We start from the raw sequence: 24,025 nt of genomic DNA, 5'->3' as shown, positions 1-24,025 counted from the left end.
CACAGTGGAAATAGTACAAGCCGCTTTTCCAAACTCAGCCTTTAGTAATTTCATAAGCCGAGATCAGAAGGTTTCAAAACTGTGACCTGGCTAGGCATTAGAGCTGGGCATGGGACGACTCGACTCGGCAAACTCAACTCGTCCAACTCATTCAGATCTGACTTTATCTGAACCGAGTGGGTGAGTCGATCCGAACCCAGTTGACTTCATCCAATCCGAACTCAAACCGAGTCGAGCGAGTCACCCAGTAACTCAACTCAACTCGAAATTCAACTCGGTACTGACTCGACTCACACACACACACACACACACAACTCAGATCTGACATTTCAAATCTGAGATGCTGTGTAGCTGATGGAGAGGCTGCAATTCTGGCAAGTGAATCTAGGCTTTGAGTGGTGATTTCAGCCCGTGAATACCCACTGCACCTGACCCGACTTGGTGCCAACTCGACCCGACTCGGTACTTGTGACCGGGTCAGACTCGGTCCAGATTAGTCCAGGCCAGACCCGGACTCGAATTGGGTCAGACATGCTGGACTTGGTACAGAGTTGGTTCGAGTTCAGGAAAGGCCTATTTTAAAACCGGATCGAGTTGGGTCAGCCCTAACTTGGTCCGACTTGACTCGATCCCCAGCTCTACTAGGCATTTGCATAGAGTGGGACGGTTGTTACTTGCATCACTGTAGTAAAAATAAATAAAATCCAAGAAGGGCTTTACTCAGCAAGTGCCTCAAGTCGACTTGCAAATTGGCCGAGTCCAGACTAATGAAGCATCCATATTTATCTTACGATTCATATGATAATTGTAAGATTCAGTTACAGTCATTTAGGATTTGCAATTTGAACCTATGATTCATATCATGTGGTGTGTGATACGATATGAATCATATTCGTACCACAAATCACACGATTTTGACAACATTGCCCTAGACATATATTAGGGTTGCAGATTAGGTAATTCGTCCCCAAAACATTTTATAATCACTTTGAGGAATCTAAATGAAAGGAAGATGAAAGAGTATTGGATAGTGAGAGAGACCTCGGTTTGTGAATGGACATGGGATTTATGAGTGCCATTGAGTAGCTTCACATCTCGATCATAAGAATTTGCAAGAATAGAAATAGTCCTGCGCAGAAGATTTTTCCGGAGAAGAAAAATTGCAGAAACACCCTGGCGGTTGAAATACTCAACTATTTCTTCGTGATATTTCAGGACACCCTGCACTGACCATGCAAAGACAAAATCCTGATTCTTTCCCATCAAAACTAACATAGAACCAGCAGGATAGAATGATGACAACATTCATTTTAAGATGCAACATTTGCATGCTGTCAAAGGCAATTGATTGTTGGAAAATAGAAGGAAACCATATGCCACAAATCAGCAAAAAATAAATAAATCGTGCAGCTCTGATTTGAAGAAAAGGTGTCATGTAGCATTGATGTTAATGAGGAATGCCACTTGCAAGTTCCCATCACAGACATCAATAACAAGTGATCCATGTGCGCCAACATGGTAAACATGTGCAAGATTTGGACCATTCATCAGGTGGGCCCATAGTGAATGTGCCCAGGCCCAAAAATCAACCTGATCCACTTAGACATAAATGTCGAATGTAGACTAGGGCATCATGAGGACATGTATTTGGTGGTGAGTGTTGTGTCCGCCTGCAGGGGATGCTTGTGTTCGGCATTGGCAGATGGCTGCTTGCAATTAGCAACATAGCATTCCTCGATATTAGATCAACACCCAGAACCCTCTGTTCTCAAAGTCAGGAATGCTTAGATGAGGGATAAAGGACTCCTTCAATCATCAGTTGAAATGGTGTCCAGCACCTACTGATGCAAGTCGGAGTTAGTCCAACTAAGATAGCACTGGGGAATTGCATTTGTGTCGCACAGACAAGGGTGTGCTAAATTGTTAGCAAATCCATGACAACAAGCTCAAAAGGTGGGACAATATAACAGTTAGATGGGAGATTGATAGTTTGTTTAGAGGCACAAGTTAATATGTTTTTTACAAGTCTTCCATCCTTTCATGCTTTTATTATCTAATAAGAATAGAAGTAACATTTCTCTAGCTTCTCTTCTTCTTCTTCTTCTTTTCCTTTTTTTTTTTGGGAAGATTATTTCCTTAGTTTTCTAGACATAGAAGTGACAAAATACCATCGACACAAAGCATTAAGCTGGCATACAAGGTGAAAATATGATAGCTTCAGTTTGAATGAACATAAATGTCATCAAAGAGATCCTATTGATCTGAAAAATGTATTAAACTCTTTTATCAGAAAGCCATGGTCAGAGTCCAAAAAAGTGTGCACGTAAAACATTACCTGATTAAGCATCCACTTGAAGCCAACTGCAGCTGAGCATTCATTTTTGGAAGCACTACTAAACCAATCAAGATTGTACACTTTGTCCAACGTGCCTAGAACAGATGAAATATTACTCCGCCTTTCTTTAACAGAAAAAATCTCTCCATTAGAGCTAACATTGATGTGGCTGTTCAAGAAAGTTTCAAACCATCCACTTCCAGATCTCTGCATGGACAAAATTGCAAAGAAGCGGACAGGATTGCATATGCATTCACCCCTGTTGAAGTGCTAACAACTTTAAAAAGTGTGTTATTAAAAAAAATATACAAAATGAAATACGGAAATTTTGTAATACCTGCTATAAGTTTTTGGTTTCGGATAGTGCAAAAGTAAACCCTCCCCAGCGTGAGTGCTAGAAACCTGACACTGTTCCACGGTTACTTGGATTTTTGGGCCTGGCACGACATAATTTGGATTCACACGTGTGCTAATTTGCTTTAGACAAATAAAGCAAATACAAATACCACAAAGCATTGCAATGACCAGCACAACCATCCTCAACACAATCGGTGTCCTCTTAGAAGTATTTGTGGGACACATGTCCTGTAGGAAATGCATCTATTGTCAACATAACTACTTAAACAAGATTCAAGTGTGGTTTTCTAAATTGATTCACTATTTAAACAAGTTCTAAAGTGACAAGCTCCACACTTTGGAAGTATAAAATTGACAGAGAAACAAAATAAGAAAAAGCATTAGATAGAAATTTTAAACTAGAATAAAAGGGGGCAAACGAAAGACAAAGCATGGAAGATAAGGTGCTGTTCCACTCTATTAAAAGAGGCATGATTTAAATCAGAAACATTAAAAGAGTCCTAAACATATACCCTAAATAACAGGTAGTAACTTACAGATTAAAAAACTGCCACCCCTACTAATAACTTCTCTAACAAATCTTAGCTCTAAAATGGGAAACTACTAAAGTCCACCTGAGGCAATCCAAAAGGTTGCAAAGGGATTCAAAGCAAAGAAATCATGGGCCCCAAATCCATGGGTGCTGCCTCACACGGGCCCCAAATCCATGGAGTCTGTGGGCCGCCCACCCCGAGTGTGCCCCTGCATCCCACAGGTCACCCCACTCAAGCTTGGTGTGAAAATGCCCCCACATTAATTACCCGCGGTGAGGAGTCTCGAATAAGAGACCTCCCGCTCTAATACAAATTTGATGCAGGACAATTAACCACTTGCTCTAAAACTCAAATTGATAGAGCATAACGAATTAATACCTTTATCTCATAGCCCAGGCCCCAAATTCATGGGTTCCACCTCACGCGGCCCCCAAATCCATGGGTTTTGCGGGCCGCGCACCCCGAGTGTGCCCCTGCATCCCACAGGCCACCCCACTCGAGCCTGGTGTAAAAATGCCCCCACATTAGATACCAAAACTACTACCTCTAAAATGTAATGACTGACATAAAAATCTTCTGAAAGGGAACAGTAATGGCAGAACCATACTGAAAGATCATCAATGGAGAAGCCCTTGCTCAAAAAAACCACATTCGACCATTGGAAATTGCTCAAGGTTTTGTTCCCATCGTAGCTCAAAGTGTCTTGAAAAAGTAACTCATCAACCTAATATCTTGATCAAACATTATGTGGTCTTGGGAACGCCTTGTAGCCAGACCACTTCTCTAAGAAAAGGTTTGTAATGTGCTTTGCATCATCTGCCATCTTGCATGGGATGAAATGGGCCATCTTGGAGAATTTATCAAAAACAACAAAAAATGGAGCCATGGTCACACTGCATCCTTAGCAACCATGGTACAAAGTCCATGCTAAGATCTTTCTATGGGCCATTCAAAGCTGGTAACAGAGTGTATAGGCCAGTGTCGTGTTTACCTACCAAGTTGGCACACAGTGCGGTTGTAATGTCCTTCTCGCTCCCTAGCCAATTCCTAGCCAATAGAAATAGTCTTTGACCATGGTCATAGTGTTTCTAATCCCAAAGTGACCTCCCAGGCCACCAAAAATGTAGTTCGCATACTATTAACCCCCACAAAGAGCCCGTTGGAATGCACAGCCTAGTGTCATAGGACAAGTATCCGTCATGAGAGCAAAGCATGGGTACTCGTCGTCTAACCCAACAGATAAAGCAGCGAAGATCTTTCTGAAATCTTTATCGAATAACATAATCACTTTCGATCTCATCAAGTCCCACTACGGAGACTTATAACATGATCAATAGATGTGTCTTCCAGTTAAGTGCATCTGCAACCCCGTTCATTACTCCCCTCGATGCTTGAGATTGAAGGTAAACTCCTGAATGTAACTCCAATTAGCGTGTTGCACACTCAATTTCTTCTAGGAGTGCAAGTACCTCAACGCCTCATGGTCAAGCGCACTTAGTAGTGGCCCATAAGAAAAGTGATAACAATACTATATGGAAATTGGTTCAACTTCATTGTAATTCTATAACCAATCAACAACCATTGATTTGGTCCACAAGGTGCATCAAGACCATTGATCTTCCATCAAATGAATCTAAATCCTCATAGTGGCCAAGAGTTTTCATCTCAATCGTTGGATAATCCATATTCTTGATTAGGAACCTTTAGATGGGTTTGATCATCGATGAAACAAGATCAAACAACATATTAGCCATTTGGTTGCATCATGAGGTGGTATGCCTCCTACAACGCAAGGAAATTTTTTATGCATAAAAAAATAGGCATGTGTGGCTTTTTTATTTTCTTTTTTTGGCTTCAACAATACCACAATCATCATGATGCAGGACAAGTAACCACTTGCTCTAAAAGCTCGAATTGTTAGAGCATGGCTAATCAATCCCTTTATCTCATAGTTCAAGCCCCACATCTCATGGGTTAGGACCTTAGTCGAACCCCCCTCGTAGGCCCCAAATCACATGGATACCACCTCACACGGGCCGCCCACCTCGAATGTGTCCCTGCATCCCACAGGCTACCCCACTCGAGCCCAATGTGAAAATGCCCCTGCATTACATCATCTATGGAAGCCTTGATGACTACCCACAATTTGCATGACTAATTTGTTGTTCATTCTAAGTGGTGGTGTCCTCGGTACAAGATTTAACAAGGAAACATCTTCTTCTTCTATTTCTTTTTTTCTTTTTTCTTTGTCATTCTTTTTTTTTCTTTTTTCTTTTTTGGAGAAGTTTTGAGCCATCAATTTGTTCATTTCAGAAGTGATTATGTAGAAGACAGATGGTGATAACTATATTCGCTTGTCTCTAAAGTATACAGGGGCGTTTTAGTTAAAATAGCAAGCGCGCTTTCAATACCCCAAAAAAAATGTTTAACAACATTTCATAATGAGTTATGCTGAAAGCTAAAAAGCTCGGCAGCATTCATTGGACCATTGGAACCACTAAAATAAGTGATAGTGAATGCGATGAAAGGGGTAGTTAGAGAAACTTGACGCCTTTGCGTATCCAGCACCGGTTAGGTAGTATTTAGCTATGATAATATTTTATGAATATTTACTATGACAATTGGATAGGTTAATTAATTGCTTCTTGATCTAAGATCCATCACTCATCAAAGTAAAATATGCTAACAAATAGGATACCTTCTGAAACTATCAGATTATCCCCCTCTGTTTCCAGTGCCGAATGCAAGACATAAAGATTAGAAGGCAAATTTTCCCATGTAGCAAGGGCATAATTGAAGTGCATATCGAACAATACATCCATCATAAATAATATTCTGCAAATTTTGGTTATGTCTATTTCAAAAACATCTTTCGGCATTGCCAAGAACCACTATTGGGACGTGTGTGCTGTCTTCATGCCGATACAGTCATAAATAATATTCTTCGAATTGGTTAGAATGTGCTCTTAACAAATTGATGATTATTTTGAACAATTATAGTTGTCTACCTAAAAGTATCAATTAAATCTTGGCCGGGTCATAATGGATACATTGAGGGGCTTCAGAAGTTGATGACTTGACAAAAGCCAAGTATCAAGGAAACAACTTCATTCAAAACTTTGCTAAAATGCCGACTATCTATCTCCTCAATATATTGAAATATCTCATGGATTAGTTGATTCCCTTGCCCATGATTGAGAATTAAATGAAAATTCTTGAAGATATTTTGTATGATTCAACAAGCCTATGTTTTTTAAAATGTCAAAATATTTAAGAAAAACTTGATTCTCCATGTGTAAGTTCTGTTAACAACAATCATCACACTCATAAACTAGTTTCTCGACATAATCAGCATCAGTTGGGTCAGAAGTCCCATGTGGTCCTGTAAATATGTTCAGTTAGTAATGGACCATTGCAACAGAGACCATAATCTTTGCTGCCTCTGCAATAAGGACTAAAACTTCCGTGTTCTTCTTAATCTCCTCCAGTCCAAATTATAATCAAATTACGTGTACAGCCATAATCAACAACTATAGAGTTTAGATTGCATTAAAAATTGGATTTCATCGTACCAAAAAATATTGAAGAAGAAACAAATAACATATTACAGCAATTGACCCATCCAACAATCCTAACTAATGTGTCAGTTACATTCCTCGTGGTCCAAACTTCATGGCAAGCCAATCATACCAATCAATAAGAGTCAAATTGAGGAATGTCCTCACTTCCTCCTACAGACAGCCTTATTAGCATGTCGACAGTGGATTCCGGATGCACCACCACTGCAAGTGCAGTGACTGCTTCACAATACACGCCTTCCTCCTCGTCAATATCCTTATTCAAATACTTGTTCACTTTGGTACTAAGGTGGCTGGTGGACTCTTGATTCCTCTTCCTACAGAGCGTCGTCCCTGTGGAAAGGAATTATGGCCATGAAACAATCTATCCTTAGCCACATCGATTTCGTTGTAGGCACTGGTACTAAGGTGCGTTTCTGGGAAGACACATGGCCGGGGGACCTCCCCCTCAAAACTCAATTTCCGAACATATATAACACTTCCCATAACCAGGAGATCACAATTGGAGGCTGCTTTTCCAAATCAGATGGGCCTCCGATTTGGAACGTGCAATGTAGGAGAAACCTGTATGATGAAGAGATAGAAGAATTCTCAGCCCTCCTCCTTCGCCTTTCTAGCTGCCAGCCAGACCCCCTTGAGGAGGACAAGATCAGATGGATCCCAGCAAAATCTGGTGATTTTTCGGTAAAATCATTCTACTCCATTTTGGATCCAATACCCATGCAGTCCCTAGATATTATGACTAACCACCTGTGGAAGTATTCGGCCCCTCCTAAGGTGGCGTTCTTTGGCTAGTTGGTGGGTAGAAACAAAACTCTCTCTATTGAGAATGTCAAGAAGAGAGGTATGATCCTCCCCAATGTGTGTCTTTGCTGCTTGGCTGCTGAAGAAACCAACAACCATCTCTTCGTGCATTGTCCCCTCATCAGCAAGATATGGGGTCACATCCTCTCTGCCTTCGACATGGCCTGGTGCTCCCCCTTCTCTATGGGATCTCTTCTCAAAGCTTGGCACGGTGCTCGTTTAGGATCTCAAAGATCCCCTATTTGGAAGATAGCTTTGCCAGCAGTTTGGTGGACAGTTTGGACAACAGATGCTTCAGAAATGAGTCTCACTCTTCTTTGTCCCTTCTCCGTAGAGTTAATCAGTTCATTATAGAATGGGCTTCAAATGTAGACACTCTCAGGGGTTGTAATCTTTTGTTTCTAGGAGTGTAGATGGTTCGCTATCTCAGCGTCCCTAGTTTCTGGTTTTTCTGTTTTCTCTCCTGTGTTATCTCTTCCTTTTTAATGAAATTATGTTACTCTTCAAAAAAAAAAAAAAAACTTGTTCCCTTCGCTCAAAAGGTTGGGCCAGCCTGCTTGTCATTCTCCAAAATCTTTGGGTAATGGTGGGCTCCATAAAAGACTTTCTCTTGGATCGGCACAGAGTTGGGTCAGGAAAGAAGGGATGGCTCTATTTGGCAGCTAGTCTTAGTGGCGACCTTATTGGCCATTTGGGGAGAAAGGAACAACCGAAGCTTCCACAATTCATGTACTTCAGTGGTAGAGGTGGTTAGGGAAATCAAGCAAATGTGGTGGATTGGGCCTCTTGTATAAAGGCAGCTGATGTTTGTAAATTGTCTTGTCTTTTCTGACTGTAGTTTGTTTTTCTTTTAGGTTGTATTCTTTCCCACCCTTATTCTCATTGGCAGTCTTCTAATAAAAAGTTTTATCACTTTTCCAAAAAAAAATTGTTCGCTTTTTTATTCAATGATTTTTACAATTTTCCTAGATTTCCCCAGGAAAACAAAAATTAGTTATTCCCCAGGAAAAATAGGCCAACTCTAAAACTCCCTGGAAAACCAAGGGATGAATTCCCCAACAACCAAACAGGCCCATGTATTTTTCAGCTTTTCAATGAAATTGAAGTTTCGTTTGTTAAAATAGAGAAGAAGCAACAGAGATATGGTCCACACATGCATCAAATAGGCTCATCACCACACTAATATGTACATTCTACCCAGATAAACCATTTCACTACTATATAAAGGCCCATTGCTAGTCTGCTCCATATATTCCACTCCCATGGATTTAATGTAAATATATATCGGATTATGTTGGGATCAATTGGTGACTTCTCAATGGCATGGCAAGGTGTTGGGCTTGGAAAAGAGAGAAGAGCAAGCTGGAAATTGGCGTTGATGGTAGGCCTTTGGGTAATCTGGGGGAAAAGAAATGGCAGATGCTTCTGGTGTTTGAGTGGTTTAGAGGGAAAAGTTTTTAACAAGGCAAAGCTCTTCTTAGAGGAATAGCCCTTTTTTATAACAAGGCAAAGCTCTTCTTAGAGGAATAGCCCTTTTTTATAAAGGCAATGAAGGATTGTAATTTTACTTTCTTTTAGGGGTGTAATTCTTTGCACTAGCTTTGCGCTTCTTTAATAAAATATCATTACATTTTTATTTTTTTTTAAAGGATGATGGGAATCCTTCAATAAGCACGCAATGGTCATTTAACAACCAAGGTGATGGGAGGTAAAATGTATAACAATCTAAACATTACGAGCCATTGTCTCCACAAGCATGTAACAGATGTAACTCCCATAATTTTCACATTAGAAAATTAAGTCCACTTCATGTAAAAGCAGGAAATGCAGAAAATTGTAATATAAATGTGGAATGCAGAGAAATGGATCTGCTTCATGTAAAGCAAGAAATAGAGGAAATCTCCTTTCACACTAAGTTCCAAGTTCAAAGACAACTTCAATAGAACACTGACCTCATGTGTCATTCTTCATTGAGGCTGCATACACTACAAAGCTTTGTAAATTAAACTTAACCTACAACCTGGAGTATGGAGCCCACCATGATCAGTGTACGGCATCCAATACGTCCATCATGTGCGGACCCTACGCACCCAAAAATCAGGCCAATCCCAAACTGAGATGGGGCAAGCCGCAGGGAACTTTGGGATGCGGACGCTCACCAGTGGGGTCCACTGTATTTTTTCTATATGCCATCTAATCCATTCAGAAGATGTGATCCCCCAAAAACAGGCTACTCCAAGACTCAGGCAGCCCTCACTGCGTGATTTTAGAGATCATAAGCGTGATTTCACGTGGTGTGGCCCACCTGACTTTTGGATCAGCCTGATTTCTGGACACCAAGGATAACATGAGGGTGCACATCAAAATGGATTCGATGCAAACATCACGGTGGGCCCCACACATTGCGTTCTGGGTTAAGCTCAACCTGGAAAGAACTGCAGTGGATCCGGTCTCTCTTTGAGAAACCCCAACAAATGAGCCCCAAAAATTCAAAAACCTCGAAAGAGGCTGAAATGTTATCCTGATCCTAGCATTGCTCAAAGCATAGTGAGGCTAGGAATTTGAGTATTAGATTTGATGATTTGAGGCGTGCTCTGTCCACTGTGGGGCCGAGCAAGTGAACGGTCCAGATGGCCAAAATGACCCCCAAAAATCGAAATCCAAAATGGCTATATATATATATATATATATATATAGAGAGAGAGAGAGAGAGAGAGAGAGAGAGAGAGAGAGAGAGAGAGAGAGAGTCGCACCACTGCTCAGATAGAAGCGATTGCGATAGGGAGGGAAGAAGACAGATGGAGGCGATTGTGATTTGGAGGACGGAGACGTAGCTAGGTTTCGATCATCTGGGAGCTTTGATGAGTAAAAGATGGGAATATCCTCTCGGCCTTTTGGCTTCACTCCATGGATATTGAGAAAGGAAAACGTTCTAAGGATCTTAAAATCTGGTCGGAATCAACGGCTGCAAAGGGGGACCAATACTTCCGGTACTCTCGCGTGTACTTACGTGGGATGGCATTGGGAAGGATTAGGTGGGATGGGATTAAAAAAACATAATTATTATCCCCTCTTGCCACGAGGGACGCGGATCAGATACTGTCAGGTTTAGCAGCGAGAGTCGCTCTTAAAGTGACGTCATCAAATTCTATGGGCCCCACTATGACGTATATGTTGTATCTATAACGTCCATTCATTTGGAGATATTATTTTAAGGTATGAATCAAAGAATGCGGCGGATCTAAAGCTTTAGTTGACCACACCACATAAAACAGTGGGAAGATTGATACCCACCGTTGAAACCTTCCTAAGGCTCACCACGATGTTTTTTTGAAATCCAACCGGTTCAAAGGTTAGCAAAGACATTAATGAAGGGAAAGTACAAATATTAGCTAGAGTGAAAACTTCCGTGGCCTTTATAAGTTTTTAACGGTGGCGTCACTCTCCCCACTGTTTTCTTCGGTGGGGTCTACTAGAGCTTTGGATGTGACTAATTCTTTGGATATTAAACTAAAATGATCTCTCCAGATGGATGGACGGCGTGGATACAAAACATACATCATGTTGGGGCCCACAGAACTTGTTGACGTCACTTGAGTAGCAATCTCGCTACTCAACATAAAGTAGTCAATCCGCGCGGGATAAGCTTAATTCGCTTTATTGGTAATGCGGTGGTACATTGAATGGATATATCCATCATTATTTGAAACTGTTGAGAATAACACACGTGTGTTATATCTAAACCGTTCATTTATTTTATAACCTCATTTTATACATGGGCTTCAAATTAAGGCAGATCCAAAACTTATGTAGCCCCAAAGAAGTTTTCAACAGTAAGTATTCAATCCCCATTGCTTTCTATGGTGGGGTCCACTTGAGCTTTAGATCTGCCTGATTTTTTGGTCCATGCTCTAAAATGATCTCAAAAAATGGGTGGATGGTGTGGATATAGTCCACACATCATGGTTTGACCTACACAACTTATAAATATTGAGTAAAATTGACACGGAACCGAATGCAATTCCATCTAATCTAATTCCAAGTTTTTCCATTCCTCCCAAACATTAAGTGGAATTGGCACACGACCACGTGCAATTCCATTCCACCTAAGCCCATCTAATACCATCCCCCAGGCACGCCCTAAAGCGTTCCATCCATGTTCTTATATGTAGCATGCCCCACCTTAGATGTGAATTGTACTGAATTTTGCGACGCGGTTTGGCGGATCACCAAAACGCCATCTAGTTAGCTAGCTGATGTTAAATCTCTGTAGGCTCCACTGGTGTGTGTTTGTTTCATCCATCCCGTCCATCTATTTTGCCAGCTCATTTTAAATAATGTGCCCAAAAAATGAGAAAAGCGGATTGGCCGGTGTACCACAGGCCACCAACCCGGTTGGTATGGGTACGAGCTGCCTCTCCTTGTGCTCCAAAATGTACGAACTGTTAAAAGAAGATTAAAATTACATGATGTATTTATTATATGCACACTGCTCCTCTATCTTTAGAGCATGAGCCCAAAAATAGGTCTATCCAAAAGCTTAAGTGGTCCACAATATAAATAATAGTTTGGGCAATGATTCTCGTCATTAAAACATTTGTGGGCTTATTAGAACATTTATTTTCCATATATGAAAGGCCAATAGGGTCACACAAACTCCAATGAAAAGGAAAAACAAATATTATATAGATTCAAAACTTTTACAACCCCAAAAGGGTTTTAATGGTAGACATTCAATCCCTACTCCTTTTTGCAATGTGGTTCATTTGACCTTTGAATCTATTTTATTTTACAGTACAAGCCTTAAAATAAGCTGACCAAATTTGATTAGGATGTAACACATATCTTATGATGAGACCCACGTAACTTGATGACATCAACACACCAGTTAGCTAGGTCGGTGGTGTGTGATAAACCAGCCAATAAGCTTTCTTCATTTTTGGGCTCATTACTTAAAATGAGCTGACAAAATAAATAAATGGCATGGATGAAACAAATACACCATATTTAAGTTAAAAACATCTTTAGGGGCACAAAAGTTTTAGATCAAGCTCATATTTATGTTTTCCCATCCCACAGGTTTAGATCCATTTGTCTTTATAAACAGGTTAGATGATAAATAAACATTTCCTATGCCTAGGAAATTTTTAACTTTGCGAATTCAATCCCCATGGCTTCCTATGGTGTGGTTCACTTATGTCTTCAATTTGCCTCTTCTTTAGGATCATATCCTAAAATAATCTGCGAAAATGGATGAATGGCGTGGATGAAAAAAGGGATGAACAACGTGGATGAAATATATACATCCAAATGAGCCCCACATTTCCCTTGACAGGACAGTCAATCTCTAGCTAGGTCCTGATGGGGTTAGTACTCAGTCCACCTCCTAAATGAATGTGTTCAAGATATGGGTTGTTTATTTGAATGAACACCTCAATGGATGGTCCGACATATGAACGGCTAACCCTTTGTGCAATGCTTGGGCTTGGGTGTCACGCCCAAAACTCGAAAACCGGGCTCACAAAATTCTCGATCGCCGAATCCAGTGCCGACAGCCTCCGTAGTACCCTATTCTTGGCTCGCAACGCGCATACGTCAAATTCCGATCCTGGGATCATAAAAGAGGATTTTCTAACGTACATTTAACTCATAATAAGCATAACCATAAGTTTACTTAAATCACAAAGGCAACATCATCATCATATATCCACTAATGTAAACATTTAAATATAATGCTGAAAGGGAAATACATATATCAAAATCAAAGCTCCAAAGAACAGCTGCACACTCCAAGCTCAACGCTGCTGCAACCTAACGCTACTTGCGCACATCTATCGTATATAAGCTATAAAAAGCTTAGAGGGTGGTGAAAATGTGTGTGCAAAATAAGTGTCAGGCACATAAATACAACGCCATAATCATAAAATGTCGGAAATATTAGCAAGATCATGAATCATACGATGTCAGAGTAAGCGGAAACATACTAGTAAGTCCATGAGTCATACAATATCAGAGTACGAAATGCAAATTATAATGAGCCAAATATCATATGCCAAGTATGTAATACAATATGCAAATCCTGATGAGCCACGAATACCATCAACATCATCTAAGCCATATAAATGTAGAAATATATTAACTTAAAATGTTAAATGTTGCTAATGTAATGCAATATGCGGTGCGAATGAAATGATTAAGCTGGAGTGAAGTTAGGATGATAGTACGTAGTATCGCAGGCTATGGGGTCAATCACAAGGGACTTCTATCCAAACCAGTCTCATACCTAATTTGAATAGCCAGACTCAATGTGGTAAACCCCTGACCTCAGGTTAGTCACACGCCCTAACCAAAATCCTTACCATTGTGAAGGTACACAACAATTAGTTGCGCACTACAAGCTCGAGTGGATAGTGAATGAATGAATGAATGAGTATGCAACTCCTGCTCAACAAGTCCACGTATCAGTACTGTACATCTCTGAGATCATCACTGAGGTCTAGTACACTCCAAGCTGGCTACCGCCCCGACCCGCCGTGGAGCCCAGCGAGTGGAAAAGACCTCACTACCCGCCTGCCAGTAGTATACCAATGCCTACCCGGTTTGTTGATAGCAGACCCATTTGGGAGCTGGTCAAACTCAGCCTAGCTTATAGTCCCCTCACTCGGGTGGATAAGGTCACACCCCCTCCCTAACGACTACGACACAGCGAGAGATGCGGCCTACTGGTATTCGGCACTCGGGTGCTCATGTATCCACTCGGTCTAGACGTTCAAGTGTCTCCTCGCTACGGAGGTTTAAGGACTTTCACCCACGGACATCCAAAGTACCCAGATGCTCGAACCAAATATTTCTGATGTCCCATCTAGCCATCCATGATGTCTGTGGAGGCTACGACCTTGGTGTCGCTAGGGCGTACAGTAATCACAACATATAATGTAAGAAGCATGAGTCATACAATCCAGTCATGCATCAATCCTGCGTATACCGTGCTCTTATGTGAGACAATCTCCACCTATCAGGGAGTCTCATAACAACCTGCCCAATGATATATGCAATGGTCAACCACATCTCATAATAAACATGCAGATGATGCATATGGGCATGTATATAATGTTATGCTGTCACATACTCATAATCGGTATCGACAATCGACACCGATAATCAACATCGATAATCGGCCTCGACAGTTGATCTCGACAATTGAAATCGACCTCGACAATCGGTCTCGGCAATCGGAATCGGCCTCGATAATCGGAATCAGCCTCGATAATTAGAATCGAACTCAATAAGCGGAATCGGCCTCGACAATCGGAATTGGCCTTGATAATCAGAATCGGCCTCGACAATCACCCCGACCATCGGAATCGACGCAAGACGGGGTCCATAGATAGATGGCTGATGATGGTCTAAGTAATATCAATGGGGCCCATTCGTTTGGGTTAACCCACTAGAAAATGATGAGAATGAGCTTAACCAGGCCTAAGGGAAGGTCACAATGTGAACATTTAACCATCACTACCCATTAATGTGGATATTCAATCAACATTGCCCCAGGGAGTGGCCCACATAAGGCCAAACATATAGTGGGCCCATGGCCTCACACAAAGGCCTAATATGCATCACAATGGGCCTCCTACAAGGGCTACATACACAACAAGTGGTCCCTGCACATGGGCCTCAGATACATCGCACGGGCTACAACCCATGGGCCTCAATTATAACGAGTGGGCCGCATCAATGGGCCGCACCAATGGGCCTCATATACATCAAGTGGACCGCATTAATGGGTCTCATATACATCAAATGGGCCACATATCTGGGACTCAAATACATCAACTGGGCCACACATTATAGGCCTAATACATATCACAATGGGCCTTGCCCATAAGCGACGAATACATCACAATAGGCCTTGCCCATGGGCCTCAGATTCAAGCAGGTGGGCCCCATCACATGGGCTAAAAATACAAACAGGTGGGCCCCTTCATATGGGCGTCAAATACACAACAACTGGGCCCTGCACCTAGGCCTCAAATACATCACACGGGCCTCAAATACACAACAAGTGGGCCCTGCACCTGGGCCTCAAATACATCACATGGGCCTCACCACATAGGCCTCAAATACACAACAAGTGGGCCCTGCACCTGGGCCTCAAATACATCACATGGGCCTCACCACATAGGCCTCAAATACACAACAAGTGGGCCCTGCACCTGGGCCTCAAATACATCATGACATGGCCCAACCACAGGCCTCAAATACATCTCAACAGGGCCACATCACACGGGCCTAAGGGGCAGCCCATGATCCAGAAAATGGATGAGCGGAGTGGATGTGAAACAGATGAATGACGTAGATGTAAAATACATACATCATGGTAGGCCGCATGGGTGGCGGTGTGGTTACAACGCACACAGCAGGTGGGGTCCATGTCAGCGTAGATGGTGGAAATAAAATACTTACATCATGTGGCCCCACCCTGCACCTGTCTAGAAATGGACGGTGCATATAAAACACATACATCGAAGTGGTTTCCACTTGTGGGGCCCACGCTGCTGGGCATCAGGGATAAAACACTTACATCACGGTGGATACCAGGCCAGCACAGATGTAAATTTCATATAGATCCAAAACTTTTATAACCCTAAAAAGGATTTCAATGGTAGGCGTTCAATCTCCACTATTTTCTGTAGTGGTCCACTTGATAGACGGCATGGATATAGAATAAATACATCAATGGTGGGTCCCACACAGTACACTAATGATGATCAACATCGTTCAAATATTGTCTAGCACCGTCTAGACATCTGGACGATGTGGATGAAATAAATACATCATTGTGGTCCCCACGTGGGACCCACAACATATACATGTACATATGTATTATTATATATATGTAATATTATCATTATATCTGATCCAGCGTCCAGCCCTGGATATAAAACATATACATCATTTGGGGCCCCTTTTGAATGTACGGTGTAGACCAGCACATACATCAATACAGGGCCCCACAACCATTGGACGACGTTGAAGAAACACATATCATAGTGGGGCCTGCTGCTGGGTCCCACGGACCCTAGCCTTTCTCTCAGCGGTTGGACGTTACTTGCTGCAGCGTCCTCTAGACGCTAGCAGTAGCAGCGTCTAACCCTCTTTTTTTTTTTAGAGATTTTCGTAGGTGGGGCCTGCATCTAGAGGATCCACTCTATTGATTGGTTTCTCCGGCTCGTGACGGGTCTAACAAGCCCTATATTCAACATTTTTTGACGCACAACAACATCACAATGAGCCTTAATAGTTATTCACTATTAAAATAAAAGCTTTGATGGTGTGGCCTACCAGAGATTTGGATTGGCTCCATTCTTTGGCTCAACGCCTAAAATAAGCTGGGAAATGGGATGGACAGTGTGGATCAGACACATACATCAAGGCGGGGTCCACGTGATTAGAACTTCATAACTTGTTAACCTTAATGCGTCAGCTATATAGTTGCTGTGTGGTAGACAAGCCAATCCGCTTGCACAATCAAGGTGGGTCCACATGTGTGACCCACCTCATCTTGGATTAAGATGATATTTGTGTTTTCCTTTCGTCCAGGGACACTGGACGTCCAGCGGATGGGCAGCCCTAGACAGGGCACGCCATCAAGGTGGGTCCCACGGTTAGATGGCATTGACATAATACATGTTGGTGGGCCACACGTACACACATCAGGTGGGCCACTCACCTCTTCATCATCATCATCATACAAAAAAAAGAAAAGAGAGAGAGATCGGATGGTGATGGAGGGACCCGCCATTATGGGCCCCTCAAGGCGATACAAACCATACATCAAATAGGTCCCACCATATGTGGGCCCTCAAATAATCAAAATCACATAAATCAAACCTTAGAAAACACCCACCGGTAGATCTTCTTGGACTTCTTCTTCCATCAACGCATACTAGAGTTCCAATGGGACAATTTCAACGGTTGAGATGGGTCATGGAGGGTGGGAATAGGTGGTAGGAAGGTGGGCCACACAAGCTCTCTCCCATGGAGCTAGCTTGGACGTTGGATTTCTCTCATGGAGCTTGGGAGAAAAATGAGAGAGAGATGAGAGAGAGAGAGGTGATGTGAGTGATAAGAGATGGATGGACTGATTGTTGTAAGGAAGGGAATGGAAAGGTATGGGTTTAGTTGAATTTTGGGGTAAAAGATGAATGGGTGGGGAGAGAGAGAATTGACCTGTGAGGGGTGAGGTGGCATGGGGCACGAGTGGTGTACTTGACTTGTGAAATGATGTGTACTTGAATGATTGATGTGACGAGTTGAAGAAATTCTCTCGAAATTCGCAACGTGCGGCGTTTTCTTCGAATTGAACGAGGGCACACATCTCTTGGCCCGGATATCGCCTCAGCACTCGAGACACGACATCGGAACCGCGGTGACAGCGCGGTCACTAGGGGATAAGTCTCGGGTTGAGCCAACTCTAAAATACGGGATATGACTCAGGATCGCGCGCAACTGCCAATTATAGATCGCGAGTAACCGAAATTCGACCGAGATGACTGTGGAAGTATACAGAACAGTACAGACTAGGATACGGGTCTTACATTAGGTGTGACTATTTTGGCCCATCCTGGGCTCGGTCTAAGATTAGGCCTAAGATCAACTTTGCTAGTTGGGATAGGACATACCTCTATCTGCCCAAACACAACCCACTGAGACCTATTCATCTTACCATCTATGATGAACAAGCCGGTCTTATTTTTAAGACAAAGCATCTAGATGGTGGGGCCTGCCTATTGAGCGGATATGATCTTGGACACGTGGATCACATGGATGCCTGCAAGCAGCCTCACACTTTTCATTTCTATGATATATACAAGGAATTATTTGAAATAACCACCCTTTTTATAGTTTAATGGAATTTAATTCCTCATGAATCCTAAATCTACCAAAGGGTTCCTTCTTAGGTAGTGCTCACCCATTTCATAGTTTAATGAATTTTACCAAAAAAAATTCTCGAAAATCCTAAATTTACCAGAGGAATTCCTCTTGGCAATGCTTTTTGAGAAGGCAAATGCTGAAGTAACGTCATATATTATTTTTTTAGAAGTAACCAAGTTAATCAATTTTGAGGCCACGGGGTTTGTGTATGACATTCAACCAGTCAAACATACGAAGCCAACCATAATAATTACACGTATCAAATCTGTTGGATTGAATTATGAGATGGGCTGCATGTGCATTATGTGTTTTTAAGTGGTGTACGTTATGTTTTCATGGTGTGGATCATCTTCTGTTTAGATTGTCATGACGGATTACTTCTATCGGATGGGTTGGTTATCATTAAAGTCACATGGCCCCATGATTCTTATCACTCTCTAAAGAAAAATCTATGTAGTAGTGTTAAGATAATTTCACCGCTCAAAAAGCACTTCTCCTACACTTGGATTTGGATATGCATTATTTGTAAAATCCTAATTTGTATGGTACTCATTCGTTTAATTAGATACAAATTTACTAAAAAAAATTTAAGTTAAATTCAAACTCTTATATTTTTTATGAACCTGACAATGGAAATGGTAGAAATTCCCTTCATAGAAAATGACAAAAATAACTTCGGAATCAAAGCCATCAGGTGTTTTGCCCTTAAAATGGGTATATGCATCATCTGAAAGCTCCTATGCATGGATGGGCTTGATGGTGTTGGGTAAAAGTGTATGGTTAACATTGATTACGGGTAATATTCATTATTATTATTATTATTTTGAAAAAAAGAGAGAAAGAAAGAAAGAAAAAGTCGAAAGACGGGACTTCAAATTTGATGAAAAGTGATGAAATAAAGATCCCGAAAAAATGCTTGTGTCTAAATTTAAATTTAAACATTTTAGGTGTAGTATGCAATGTTACACTAATAGATGGGTTTTATACCACTAATTTCATCTTAGATTATCATTGAAGCCGTTCATATTCTCATTACAACCTTATTTAAGCTATAACCTTATGCTCATACTTGGTTGATAGCTCAATCTATGGCTTTTAGATCTAAAAATGAGTCATTTGAGCTTTACTTTTCAAATTTCCAAAATCAGATTCAGTCCATCATTCCTTCCAATTAGTATAATTATTATTATTATTATTATTTGTCCTAAAATGGCTTCCATTACATAGAACCCAAAAGATGAACGGTTAAGATCATCATCTAAAATGCAGTTAGGGTTGAAAATTCACTCCATATGGTAGTAATCGTAGTGACCACATGTGGGTATGGTACAGTATCAAAACCAGTCTGAGCCATAAAGGGGAGCCCGAATCCTATATCCGACACTTGTGCGAAATTTCTAAGCTCTAAAGGGTAAAATCCAATCCATCTGCACATGATAAAATCCATTCCATTCATTTGGAGCAATTAGAAACTTACATGCAGTGCACTTATGTGAACGATTTAAAACTGCTCCCAAAACTGATAAGTCCACACGCATGCCCCCCCTTTTTTTTTTCTTTTTTTCAGGCTGGTTTTTATTTTATTTTATTTTTTATTTTATTTTTTAATCTTCTCTTCATCCTATTGGCTTACACACTGTTAACGGGTAAGATAAATGATATATACTATGATGGTAGTACATACAAACCTGTGTGGCCATTGAGTTTTTGTTCTTTCATGCTATTGGCATTTTAAAGTTCCAATGCCAAATTGTATTAAATGTAAGAGTCATATGTAATGTTGTCTAATGGAGTGTTTGATGTGATTCATTTTTATGCTTACACGTTGAAATGATCTCAACCAAAGAATGAAAAGAATAGAAAGCATGTATAAATAGATATATGGCCCACCCACGGAACTAGCCCTTCGTAGCTAAAGAGCTTTGAGTGGCCACCGTGGCGTATGGGTCTTATTAATACTGAATCGAAGCCAGATGTGGACCACGGGACAGGAGTGATGATGATTCTCACCCTTTAAGCTTTTAAAGCACTACTGTTATATTTATTTGCTATCCAACCTATTCATAAAGTTAGGTGTATAAAGATAAAACACAAATATTAGCCTCATCCAAAACTTTTGTGGCCCCGTGAAGTTTTCAACTGTAAAAGTTTAATCCCCACTGTATAGTCCACATCCGGCTTGGATCTGCTTCAATTTTAAGATACAGGATGGATGGTGTGGATAACGGACGTAGATTAGCTACTGACAGGTTGAGTAGGGAGGCTCCCTACTCAAGTGATGTCATCAAGTTCTGTGGGCCTATCATGATGTTTGTGTTGTATCCATATCCATCTATTTTGAAAGATCATTTTAGGGCATGAGCAAAAGAATAAGGCAGATCCAAATCTGGAATGAACCCCATCAAAGAAAACAGTGGGGAGAGTGATGCCCATGGTTGAAACCTTCCTAAGGTCCACCGTTGTGTTTATTTGAGATTCAACTTATACATAAGTTAAAAAAGACATTAAAGAAGGGCAAGCACAAATATCATTTTGATAGAAAACTTTTGCCACCCTTAGAAGCTTTTAATGGTGGGCGTCATTCTCTCCATTATTTTCTATGGTGGGGTACACCAGAGCTTTGGATTTGGCTTATTCTTTGGATCGTGCCCTAAAAGGGTCTCTCCAAATGAATGGACAGTGTGGATACAAAACATGCATCATGATGGGACTCATAGAATTAGGTGACATCACTTTAGTAGCAAGTCTCGCTGCTCAACCTGTCCGTATCTAATCCGCGTCCATGGATAATACCCATGGATCACGGTGGCCACTCAAGGGCTTGTTTGGCCGGACGGATCCCATGGGATTAGTAGGGATGGATTTTAAGGTAATGATGACGGTGTTATGGATTGGTTTAAGATCCGTGGGATTGCTATATCCAAGGACAAATTCACCGAGCCCGTTTGGCACGCATGATTTATCCTGGGATTTTACCTTCCAATCCCCTTCAATCCGTTCAGCCAAACACGCCCCAGGCATGACTGAACGGGACTAATAAGGATGAGATCAATTTTAAGGTAATATCTGTTTGGCTCGTTTGCCATATGCTATGATTTTACCATCCCATCCCTCCTGTACCGTCTTAATCCACCCGGCCAAACAGGCCCAAAGCTCCTACCTGTTCCAGGTGGAGACGGGCGGGGGTACGACGCAACGGAAACGGATTGGCTACCACCCCTGCCACCAGCCCGATGGCTAATGGTCGGTGCTCTGTGGCACCCACCATGGTATATGTGTTTCATCCATTCTGTTCATCCAATTTCACAAATCATTTTAGGGATTGATGAAAAAAATTAGAGGGATATAAATATCAGGTGGACCACACCAAAGGAAAACAATAACGATTGGATATCCACCACTAAAATCCTCCTAAGGACCACTGTACTGTTGACATCCAATTTGTTAATTATGTCATACATACTCAGATGAAGGGAAAAAACAAATATCATCTTGATCCAAAACTTTTATGGTGAGGCCGATAGATGGTCACCTTGATGTATGGTGGCAGAGGAGTAGCCAATCCGTTTCCATGACGGGAACACCTTACGGAAATCATTGTGTAATGAGTTACTCAAGACGCTCTTATCGTATTTGGTCGGGCGAATCCCACAGGATTAGGAGGGAGGGATGGATTTTAAGGTAATGATGGTGGTGTCGATGGATTGGTTTAAGATCAATGGGATTTCTATATCCCGGGACAAGTTCACCGAGTCTATTTGACATGCTCGGGATATTACCTTCCAATCCCTTCCAAGCAATCCCAGCGACGTTGTAGCTGTGGGACGCGGATTAGGCGTGTTGCCAGCACCACTCTCGCCATGGTGTGTGGGAGCGGCTTGGATACTGAACGCTTCCGTAGCTTTGTGGTTCCCTCCGTATAAATGCTACTCCGTTGGATCCGTTAACAGATCTTTCTCCGTTTCCGCCGTGCACCCACTCGGCCACGAAATATCAGATTGTCATACTGAGTAAATTCAGTTGGGCCCACTGTGAATTTATGTGATTGATCCACACCTTCCATCAGTTTTTCCATCTAATTTTAGGCGTTGAGCTCAAAATTGAAGCTTATAAAAATCTCAAGTGGACTATACCATAGAAAACAGTGGAAATAATGATTTGCACCGTTGAAGCCTTTCCAGGCCTCATAGTGATGTTTATTTTTCATCCAAACTATTCAAAGGATCAAAAAACATGGATGAATGGAAAAAACAAATATAATCTTGATCCAAAACTTGTGTGGCCCTCAACAATGCTTCTTGTGGTGTAGTCCACTTTAGCATTGTATATGCCCGCGTCCGTTCCCGGAACCAGTAGGTAGTGCTAAACCCATTCGCACCAGGATAAAATATAGAGTTGATTCGCGTTATAGATGTCAACATCGCATACATATAAAAAATCCTGTCCATTCATCAGGCAGGTCTCACAATATTCACTTTTATAAATGAAAATTATATAGGTCTATTATTCATGTAGGTCAAAAATTATCAACGAACATTGACCTTTGTTCTACATTTAAAGAAATAATGTATAAATATAATGTTTTGAGGAATTGATTTTAGGTACAGTAAATTTTCAAGATGGGCCCAACTCGTTGAATAGATCTGATTTTGATTTTATCTACATTCAACCTTTGAAATCTACAGTTGCGCGAATGGTCTTACTATTTCTTAATCAAGAGGAACTTTCTAGGAAGATGCGGATTAGGTGAGGCACGGCTCTAGCTTAGGGCCCACCTCGATGTATCTGTTGTATATCCATGCCGTCTATCAGCTTTTACTGATTATTTTAGAGTATGGTTCAAAAAATGAAGCAGATCCAAGTATTAAGTGAACTAAAACCACAGGCGGTGATTGACCGCCCACCATTAAAAACTTCCAAGAGTATTACTCACCATCCAACATCCCTATGTACGGAAATACCATACGTCTGGAGTTTAGTCTCTGAATCTCGCTTATCTTACAATGATCCAAACCGTTTAATGACAAGTATCACTGTTCATGATTGGACTTTTTAATCCTTACATAATTCGGTCCTTTGGATTTGAAAATAAGCGGTTACTATATTGTTTATAAAGTCACTGGGTCGAAATATTGAATGTGATAATTTTTTGTAAATCCTTTATCAACGAGGAAAATTATCAGATAAACGGTTTGGATCATTAAATAAAATCCAAATACAACGGCTAGAGTCCCGACGTATCTTATTACAGTACGTCCTAATGTATTCGGCAAACAGCCTCAATGTGAAGTGAAAATTTCACCAGATCTTTGAGACATCTGTGTCTTGCGTCACATTTCCTTTATTTTCTTTGGATACTCTGGGAGTATGCGGTACTTAATATACATGCACTTAGAAGTTGTACACTTGGAATAACTTAAATCAAATTATTCCGTCCAAATTGTATAGATCTCTGTAGATAAGTTAAAATCGCAATATCA

The 24,025-nt window shown here is 41.2% G+C and overlaps 1 protein-coding gene across 3 annotated transcripts in view; it reads right to left on the bottom strand.

Moving 5' to 3' along the window:
* LOC131234973 (uncharacterized) overlaps positions 1-10,598 on the bottom strand; it is a 12,939-nt gene extending 2,341 nt beyond the window's left edge. The window contains exons 1-5 of one of the 3 annotated variants that reach the window (XM_058232007.1): positions 10,361-10,593; positions 2,842-2,920; positions 2,673-2,772; positions 2,336-2,594; positions 1,042-1,221 (exon numbers count right to left, since the gene is read on the bottom strand). In XM_058232007.1, the coding sequence (XP_058087990.1) occupies positions 1,042-1,221; positions 2,336-2,594; positions 2,673-2,772; positions 2,842-2,917 (615 nt within the window). In that variant the 5' untranslated portion in view covers positions 2,918-2,920; positions 10,361-10,593. Of the gene's footprint in view, positions 1-1,041; positions 1,222-2,335; positions 2,595-2,672; positions 2,921-10,360 lie in introns of all 3 variants that reach the window. The other 2 variants (XM_058232008.1, XM_058232006.1) reach the window with 2 other exon arrangements.
* Positions 10,599-24,025: the final 13,427 nt, after the last annotated feature.

This window comes from Magnolia sinica, chromosome 19, assembly GCF_029962835.1.
Source record: "Magnolia sinica isolate HGM2019 chromosome 19, MsV1, whole genome shotgun sequence".
Lineage (NCBI taxonomy): Eukaryota > Viridiplantae > Streptophyta > Magnoliopsida > Magnoliales > Magnoliaceae > Magnolia > Magnolia sinica.
Note: the sequence above shows the minus strand (reverse complement) of the source record. Positions and strands in the feature narration are given on the sequence as shown.